At 42.5% G+C, this 10,676-nt stretch overlaps 1 protein-coding gene across 1 annotated transcript in view; it reads left to right on the forward strand.

The window, feature by feature from the left end:
- Positions 1–10,676, forward strand: part of LOC135258451 (protein starmaker-like) — a 228,028-nt gene that overhangs the window by 207,653 nt on the left and 9,699 nt on the right. Inside the window, exons 20-24 of the mRNA XM_064341841.1 lie at positions 972–1,029; positions 2,902–2,952; positions 4,393–4,551; positions 5,878–6,011; positions 7,045–7,162. Of these exons, the coding sequence (XP_064197911.1) occupies positions 972–1,029; positions 2,902–2,952; positions 4,393–4,551; positions 5,878–6,011; positions 7,045–7,162 (520 nt within the window). The remainder of the gene's footprint in view (positions 1–971; positions 1,030–2,901; positions 2,953–4,392; positions 4,552–5,877; positions 6,012–7,044; positions 7,163–10,676) is intronic.

Genomic DNA, 10,676 nt, shown 5'->3' on the forward strand with positions numbered 1-10,676 from the left:
CCCTGGACATGGAGGCTAACAATATTTTTAGTGTGGCGAGTGAAAGCAGAGGGAATATAGCCTAAGTAATGTTTAACATTAGCAAGCTAAAATGCTTCTTGCTTCAGCAAACTAATGTCAATTCTCTTCAATTTTACAGTAATAACGTTACACACTCGCATACCTGGTTGCGCAAACCTGACAAGCAACTAGCCTACACCTTTCTAACCTGTCAGTAACTCTACTGCTACACAGTAAAATGTATTAATTCACTATGGAATGTGGGAACAAATGTGATCTGTTAAGTTTTATTAAAACTGTTAGAGCTTAATTAACACTGGAAATGTTTCTGTGTATAAAATTACAAACAAACAAAGAAAAAACTAGAAACAGTCTAACTAACTTCACTTTTGCATTGGGATTGTTAATCTGGATGTTGTCATTTACGCAAGTTTAAAATGTTTAACGCAGTAGACACCATGCATTTCGGGAGTACATTTTGATATCATGCACTGAAAGCTGCAATAACCGTGTTTTCTTATTTAAAGTAATGTTAAAACTGTCCATATTATTGTCCTGGTTTGTTGCAATCTTTTTATTTCTTATTTTCTCAAATTAAGTTTACCTAACATTAAAGGTTCTTGGGCCAATAATGTTAGGTACTGTCCATGGTCCAATCTCTGTTAAGGGTGCACAGTGATATTGTATACTGTAAGGTGAATAGGTGCATCATGTCATAGCTGTTACTATATCATGTGTTATAGCATGGCTGGAACACGGTATTGACCGATCAGCATCCAAGACCAGAACTATCCCTTTTATAACTGATCATAAATTGTGCATACGCTGAAATTCACATCAGTGCTATAGGTCTGATAATAAACAGCCAGCTCCTGAAATTTAAGCTGGTATTCATATTAATAATTGAGTCAAAATATTAAACTATTCTGTGAAAATACAAGTACACTCTCTGTGGTGTTTTTTATTTGAAGGAAACTGAAGACTCAAAGGAGAGTGTGAGTATGTCTAAAGGCGAGACCATCAGTAAAGGTAATTGACCCCATGAAGAGACCCCAAAACTATGTTTAGAAATCTGTGTGTTTTTAAATCCTGTATATTTTCTGTTCGTACTTGGATTGGAGACTCCTGTAAAGACCAAGTTGCTGCTGAAAGAGGTGCTGGAGGGCCAGTAGGAGGCGTGGCTATGATGCAACATAAACATATTATTCAGTCTTGTCTCACGTAATACTTATCTCTTGACATTTTGGATGTTACAATAGCTAGCATCCCATCACAGCCACGTTTCCACCGCAGGAACTATACCCTGGAACTAGGAACCTTTTGAGGAACTCAGTGCGTTTCCACCGCAGGAACTAGGGTCTAAATTTAGTTCCTGGGGCTTTATTTAACCCCCCAAAAGGTTCCTGCTCAGGGGGTAGTACTTTCCGAAAGTACAGGAACCTTTTGGGTGGAGCTTGCAGCGCTGAACATTTCTGATTGGTCGAGTACTCGCAGCATTTGTGTTGTATTTATTTTCCGCCATTACCCGCCATGTTTGAAAATATGCAGCGGCAAACCAATTTATTTTCATAATAACTTCAAATCAAAGTTGTATGTTATGCGGCGCAGTAGCCTACTTTTGGTTATAGCCTGCCAACGTCTTGGAATTATAACGTGTGCTCTTCTGCTCTTTTCTTGCTTTAGTATTCGTTTTATAAAATGCTAAGCATTCGTGCTGGGACAGCATATTACGTACTAAAACATTCAAACGGATTAATTCGGTTGCTGAATATTTTCTTCCGGATTTTCTTTGTTAGCCCGTTGTAATTGACTCAAAACGTTTGATACAGATGTGAGGTATGCGGTAGTTCTGCATAATTAACATTGGTGATACAGTACAAGCAAACTGGAAATCACCTTCCGCACTTTTTGTCCGGGTAAAATAACAGGTTAATTCTAGTAATCTTCCCTTTAGCTTTTTCAGACTGCCGTAATTTTACTCAATTTTACTGCCATTTTTCAATTCCACGAAAAGACCTGGAAGACAAAGATTTATGGTGCATGGTTCACATCTGGAGGGCACACTTCGCTGCTCGGCTAGCAGTAACTTCGAAGGAAAGCAAACGGTGGCTGTACCACTACTAATATTTACATTTTCATGCAAGTCCGAGTTTTCGTTCTATTCTTGTCATTTTGCGATTAGCCTATATGGAATTGACGACGAGAAAGTAATCAAACAGCAAATTGTTTACAACGTGTGCATGTTTTCTGCTGTTGTTGCCAGTTATACATATAAATGTGAATGCATTCTGTCACTTCGGATGTCAAGACATGAAAGCGAATGTTCGCATAAAAACAATGAATGTGTTTGAGAGGATATATGAAAATCAATAAATACAAAAGTAACCATATATAGTCATTGTTGGTAACCCGTTGTATATAAGTGGAATAAACCCCTCCGGGCTGTCCCGGTTATTAGAAAATAATGTAGGCTACTTCCGTGGTAGTATGGGGTTACAGAAGAAATCATATGACAGATGGACCGACGACAACGTCGCTTTTTCATACGTCAGTGGGCTAATTTGCCTAATCTTCGCGGTACTTTAGACCCCGGTGGAAACGCAGACAACCATTGGCTGAAGGAACCTTTTAGTTCCTGGTAAAGTAGTTCCTGGGACTGAAAGTTCCGGGTAATTTTGGTGGAAACGCGGCTTATGTTCAGCGTTTCCATTGAAAGCAACTAGCAAGGCGTTGTCATGCTTTGGGTATGAATTGCCATTCTCCCTTGTGGACACTAGATAGAGTAGCAAGTTACCCATTTCACCTTAAAATTAATGGTCAAATAAATCGGCAAATGATTGTCTTTTTTTTATGGATGGATTTTGGTTTCATTCAGTTTGGTTTTATCTCTGTTCCCTCCAGTCTCCCACGCCATGCCCTCACCAAGAAGAACATCTGGAGCTTCCCTCCCGGGTAAGAGGCAGCCCACACACACACACACACACATAAACACTCACACACACTCACACATAAACACTCACACAAACACACACTCACACACACACACACTCACACAAACACACACACTCACACATAAACACTCACACACACTCACACAAACACACACTCACACACACACTCACATACACTCACACAAACACACAGACACACACACACACACACTCACACAAACACACACACACACACACACACATAAACACTCACACACACTCACACATAAACACTCACACAAACACACACTCACACACACACTCACATACACTCACACAAACACACACTCACACACAGACACACACACACACACACACACACACACACATACACTCACACACAGACACAGACACACACACACAAATACACACTCACAAAAACACACACACTCACACATAAACACTCACACACTCACACAAACACACACTCACACACACACTCACACACACTCACACAAACACACACTCACACACAGACACACTCACACACACACACACACACACACACACACAGACACACACACACACACTCACACAAACACACACACACACACACACACACTTACACATAAACACTCACACACACTCACACAAACACACATTCACACACACACTCACATACACTCACACAAACACACACTCACACACAGACACACACACACACTCACACAAACACACACACACACACTCACATACACTCACACACAGACACACACACACACACACACTCACACACACTCACACAAATACACACTCACAAAAACACACACACTCACATACACATTCACACACATACACATACAGACTCACACACACATACTCACGCACACACACACTCACATACACACTCACATACTCGCATACACACTCACTCACATACACACTCACACACATACACACACAGACGCATGCAAGCGTTCACACAGGCACTCACACACACACAGAGACGCACACATGCTCACATTCACACACTCACATACACACACACGTACACACATACACGCACAGACACACATACAAATACACGTGCACACATGTATACATACACACACGTGCACACACGCTTACACAAACACACGTGTACACATGTATACACATACACACGCACACACAGACACACACACATGTGCTCGTGCAGATGCTTACACAGACACACACTCAGATACACACATGTACATATACAAAAATACACATGCACACGCACACGCTTAGACACACAGGCAGATACACGTCTACACACATATATACACACACACACACACGGGGAGTCCTGTGTGGCATACTGCAGGGATGAGGGACCTTCTGTTGTTGCTGAATTCTGGCTGTAACAGTGCCGGTTGTGACTGGGGGTTCCACAGAACAACATTTAATTGGTCTCTTCCTTCTGTCCCTGTCCAATCAGGAGGGGACCTCGCTGATCACCCACACACAGTTCTGAGATCCTCAAAATCTATCTCCATTACGGCTCAGCACGGAAGCCATGCAGTGGCGCCTCAGTTTGAGGGATGTTATGTTATGGGTGATTTTACTGTAAATATACACAAAGGCCCTGATGTCAAAGGTAAGGAAGGTTTTTACCATTTGCAAGACCATGGTGTCTTGAGATTATAATATGAAATAAAATAAAAAAAAACACCAAGCCCTAATTACTTGAAATATTTGGACAAGCTGGGTGTTTTGGAATCTGTGTTTATCTGGTTCTTACTGGGCTGGGAAAACCAGATTGCTGCTTGAAGTAGCCTTGCGAGCCAGTCTCTTTTTTCACTTCGTTCAACAGAGCCTGGCCGATGCCTTGACGTTCTAGGCATAAACGAAGGAGGCAGCCTTCCCAGGATAGTTGTATTTTCCCAACCAATCAGAGTGCAGAGGGGCGGCGCTCCAAATGTGGTGATAATTTTGGCCAGGCGTGGTCTGAAACGTGCACCGGAAAAACATAACCGGAGGCAAACTGTTCCACAGACCTGCATCAGTTCGCCACTATTTGGGGAAAATGGCTAACGTTAACGTCAGAGCACCGACCACACCATCAAAGTTTATCACCGAGATATGCAGAGTCTGCGGTTCGATAATAAAATAAACAAACACAATTTATTTATTGATGATTATATTATAAATTTTGCTTTGTCCGTTTCGCTGGTGTGTTTCAGTTGGGACTTAGATTGCAGCACACACGGAACAGAGGGAGTATCGGGGGGGGGGGGGAGGGAAAACCGGCGCGCTGACACAGACCGTTCGATTAACCAATAGGGAAGCCGCCGCTGGCTCCCAGCGGCAGAGGCTCCTCCCTTTTGCCCTGGAAGGTACATGCATTCGTCCAGACTATGTTTGAAGAGGTGTTGTTGGGCCAGTAGGGGGTACTCTTCCCTCTGGCCAGACAGAAATCTGGGGTCCCATCACAGTGTGGGAGAAGGGGTCCTGGCTAAATTCACACAAATAAACAAACTCCCTACATCTGACCTAATCATCCCCTATATCTGATTGGCTGTAGAATACCTGACATTTTCCAACCACTTTCCCCAGGTTGCCACAGTAGAAGAGAACTGAGTTCTGTTAACCTGCCTGGTGAGGGTCAAAATCTAGTGCTGTAGCAGCAGTGCTTTTTCAGCCCATGATAAACTTAATGAAAGAGTACATTTCTGTGATCCCTTAGTCACAGACCTGCTTATTAAAATGCAGCCTGACATGTTAAAACATGGAATTAAAATGCATATCCCTGCAACATTCTCTCAATAGCCACGATTCAATTAAATTACTCTCAAATGTTTATTGCTAAAACCATGCAGATCTGTAGAAGCATATTTAGAGCCAGTATTTTATCTTGTGTTGAGGGATCTGCCTACATTCTAACAGCTGCTTCTTTGTTTTCTTTTTTGTCCCACTGTATTAGACTGTGACCAACAGAAAGGGCACCCAATCAGCAAGAGCCACACCCACTCTGACAACCACACCCACTGTGGTGACCACACCCACTCAAAGAGCCAGGGCCAGTCTGACACTGGCCTTCCCAAGGCTGAGACAGAGGTACACCTCAGCTAGTCAGTCATACTGTATTTCTGCACAGGGTCATTTAAACCATTTTGAAAATTGCTTTGACTTATTCAAGGCCATTTATTCACAGCAGTAGCTAAAATTGAATGATGGTATATTGACTGGAATCACATGAATACATGCTGTGATTACAATGGAGAGATTTATTTTATTTCACGATCCATTAGATACTTTAGAAGATAACACTTCTGAAGATAAAGTGTCTATTAGCACAGGCTGAGTAGATCAGACTATTTTTAATCTGACAACTGAGACAACTAGCTCAGAAATATATCATGGAGTATTTATATGTCATGGAAAAAATAATCCAAACTGAATTCCGGTTGTTACTTCAAAGTGCGATGAGTTGTTTATTGATGCGGCATGGAGAGAGTACACAGGAACAGAGTCTCTGATTCTCTGAGTAACTCTAAGGTGCTCTGTCTCCCTTTGTAGTTCAAGATTATGTCACACTACCATCGTTTTCTTTTTTTCTTCTGCAAGCTAGAATTTTCTATAGCTGTGTGGTAGCTGTTTGATAAAGCATAAAACGTATGAAAGACCATTTATCAAGTTTGAATACAGTTATACTCATCCTGCTGCCAGTTCAGCTTATCATCTCAGCAAACTGTTTCTGCTTATTCAAGGCCAATGTTTTTTTTTGTTTTGTTCCTTACCTGACCTCCACATACATAAATCAGTTTAAATACTGAATACTGATGTTTCACTTTTGAGAAAATTTGTATCTTTAAATCAGTAGTTGGCTACCAATTTCAGGTCATCATGCAGACCAAAGCTTTAAACAGCATAAAGGACATTTACTAGGTCATATATAACTTGGGACAGATGCGACTAGTTTGCTGAACTACATTCGTTTTCCAAAATGTGATTAGTATACGTGACCAATAATTCACCTATTTGCTTATTCCAGATAAAGTAGTTAGGTACAGAAGTATTCATTTTCATTTTTCTGAAAACATTTCTGTTTCTGCATTTTTCAGTGGGTAAATTAAAGTCTGATTTACAGGAAACTTTGAAAGAGCAGAAAGAAAAGGACAAATCACAGACAAGTCTGTTGAAATCAGAGAACCAGCAGAGAGACACAACACCTGCTGAGCACATCACACCTGACACACCTGCCCCAGGTACAAAGAAACCGGTTTTAAAATCCTTTAAAAAAATGATTTCAGTTTAATCTAAATTTGACTTGGGGTGGATGACGTGGGTTGTCGACCCTTCCTTCATACCAGGTAGTGTGACTGTGGACTGTCTCTTAGCATCTCTGGTGCAGATTCTGAGTATCAGGAGGAGACCACAGACAACAGATCCAGTCTGGGCCCAGAACCAGCACCAGAGAACACATCCTCATGCCTGGCCCAGTCCCAGCCTTCCTCTGCAGACCCAGCCAAGCAGGGCTCAATGAAAACAGGGCAAAGAAAGCCAGGAAAATATAGGGGGCCTCCAACCTGCTCTCTGGTCAGAGATATGCAATGCTCAAATTTAAAACAAACAGAGGCAGGAACAGTTTTATTCCAACAGCTATCTAGTTACTCAACCAATTTAAGCTGTAAGGACCCCCACCCCCCACCCCAATGGCCAGGCTGATGGACAGACACTACTGAATATTTATTTATTTATTTATTTATTTATTTATTTATTCATTCATTCATTCATTCATTCATTCATTCATTCATTCATTCATTCATTCATTCATTCATTCATTCAACATTTTAACAAGAGTGCATACTGTATGCTTTTTTTGGGAGTGTGCATGGAAGTAATGTATGATCTTTGAAATACTGACTTGGACAAATCAAATTTCCACTTGTAGACAATACAGTCTCTGAAGTAGAAGTCCAGGGAAAGCGAGGATTCAGTCTGCTGGGATATGTAGTGTTTTTTAGCTCTGGAAGTGTATTTATGTGTCATGATTTTCTATATTGTAGAGTTACAAGTAAATGAATAAAATGTTTCATAAATATCCATTACATTACATTACATTCATTTGGCAGACGCTTTTATCCAAAGCGACGTACAAGAAGTGCATTTTCATGATCGTAGACAACTGCTGAACACGGGTTCAGTAAGGTACAATTACTTATTTTGTACAGCTATTTCTAGCCGAGAACAATGAACACTATCCTGGTCTAACATCTGCACAGCCAAACTAGGCAGAAGATTAAGCTAGAGTATTAGGACAAATACAATTTACCAAGAAGTGCAGAGATGGGGCAACATGTAACAAGTGACAGGAAAAAGGGTTTTTTTTTTTTTTTTTTTAAATATATATATACACAGCATGGTGGTGGTTATTCTAGGTATAGTCTGAAGAGATGAGTCTTCAGGCCACGGCGGAAGATGGATAGTGAGGGGGAGGTTCGGAGAGGGACGGGGAGTTCGTTCCACCACTGGGGAGCTAGGGTGGAGAAGCTCTGTGATCCCTTTGGGCGGGTGGGAGGGGTTACAAGACGCCCTGCTGCTGCAGAGCGGAGTGGTCGAGCAGGCACATAGAATTGAGTCATGTCCTGCAAGTAGATGGGGGCTGTCCTGTTGGCGGCAGTGTAGGCAAGGGTCAGGGCTTTGAATCGGATCCTGGCAGCAACCGGTAGCCAGTGAAGTGATTGCAGCAGAGGAGTGACGTGGGAGAATTTGGGGAGGTTGTAGATGAGCCGGGCAGCGGCATTCTGAATCATCTGTAGTGGCTGTATGGCACAAGCTGTCAGGTTTGCAAGGAGAGAGTTGCAGTAATCAAGGCGAGAGGTCACCGTAGCCTGGACGAGCAGCTGGGTGGAGTGCGTCGTCAGGTATGGTCGAATCCTCCTGATGTTGTATAGGAGGAATCTGCAGGACCTTGATGTTGCCTTGATGTGCTCCTTGAGGTCCAGTTGGTCATCCAGGACCACCCCCAAGCTCTTGGCAGAGTGAGAGGCAGTCACTGTGGTGCCATATCCTGGACTTTTTTCTTGCAAGATGCAATGTATGCAGGCAAAGAGAAATTACAGCTCTGACTGAAACTTCCCTCTCTGTTCTCTGAAATAGAGCCATCTGCCCCTGGGAGGGTGGAAGCCACTGATGTGAAGAGTAGGTCAGTGACTCTGTGCTGGGAAAGACCGGTCAGCATGGAGGGAGTTTCTCATGAGGTCCACATCACCTACGGCTGTGAGGGACAAAAGCCCAGATTACAGAAATGTGCACCCAACACCACCACAGCTGTCCTTACTGATCTGAGACCTGGGATGGAATATACTTTCAACCTCACTGCAGTCCTTCCAAACGGCATCTGCAGCAAGACCAGCTCAACATGCATACACACAAGTGAGTGACCAATATATACATACACATTTGGGAATTCATATTTAGGGGTCCAAGAATGAAGTGCTGAAACCCTATTGTGTTTGTTCAGATTTTTACTGGTTCAAGCCTGAGGGGTTTTCCTGTGAGCTTATTTTTATTTATTTTTTTGTTCACCTCAATTTTGCACAATTTCCTGTGAGATGGTACATGCCAGAGACTTCAAACTTGGCAGCAAAGTTCATAATTACGGAGGGTACCCACATATGTCATATTTCCCCAATAGCCCACATGGTGGTGAACTTCTGGATGTTCGAGTTTGCTGCTCTCCTGCTCGATTGCTTGTGTCTGACACGCACTTCCTTTTTGTTGTGGAAAGAGTGAGAAGTGTTTGAAAAAGTTTGTTACAGGATTGTATTGTGCTTTCAAGTGTGTTTTTGATATTATTTTGGGCTTTTTGTTTAAACAAAACCCCCATGTTACAAGTAAGGTAAGACGGTTTTGCTCCTAAGGTGAAAATCTTTGTTGCCGTTCAGAGACAGGGCAGCTTTTCCACTGTTTCTCCTCTATTAAGCACTCGACTAGCAAACTAGCCGGTTAGATAATTCGGCCTCCTTCTAGCTGAACGCGGGTTTTTTTGTGTAGTTTTTGAACACCCCAGGAGCAAAATATTATTGTTGTTAGATAGTTTGCCCTTATTGTTACATGCTAACATTAGCTGTAGTTTCTTATAATATTATAATCTGGTTCCAGGTAGATTTTTGTTGTAGTCTGTTCTGAGATAAACAAAATATTTCCTAGTACAGGGGTTCCTCCAGTCATTGCTATTTAGTAAAAAGCTAGCCAAGTTCGATATGTTGCCTGCCTGGTACCCAGGTAGGAGATCTCCTGGAGCGTGTGGACAAGCTCCTGGCCAGAGAAGGGAGGGATCCAGTGGTCATGGTTCATGTAGGAACCAATGACATAGGTAAAGTCAGGTTTGAGGTTTTTCTGGAATACTACCGGTACGTGCAAGTAGAGGAAAGCAACATTTTATTTGGAGGTTTAACACGTGGCTACAGATCTGGTGTAGGAAAGAGGGGTACAGGTTTATGGGGCACTGGGACTCTTTCTGGGACAGGGGTGACTGGTACAAGCACGACAGGCTGCACCTGAACCGGAGGAGAATTGCTGCACTGGGCCAGCGTATGCTTAAGGTAGCACAGGATTATTTAAACTAGGAACTTGGGTAGCAGGGAAGTCAGAACGTGAAAAGGTTAAGGAAGAGCAGACTGCCAGGATGGAAGCTGTCAGGGCTTCCTATAATAGTGTGAACACTAATGAAGTCTTGTTAAAGCAATGCTGTAAGGGTGGCTTGGGACGGCGGGG

This window comes from Anguilla rostrata, chromosome 7, assembly GCF_018555375.3.
Source record: "Anguilla rostrata isolate EN2019 chromosome 7, ASM1855537v3, whole genome shotgun sequence".
Lineage (NCBI taxonomy): Eukaryota > Metazoa > Chordata > Actinopteri > Anguilliformes > Anguillidae > Anguilla > Anguilla rostrata.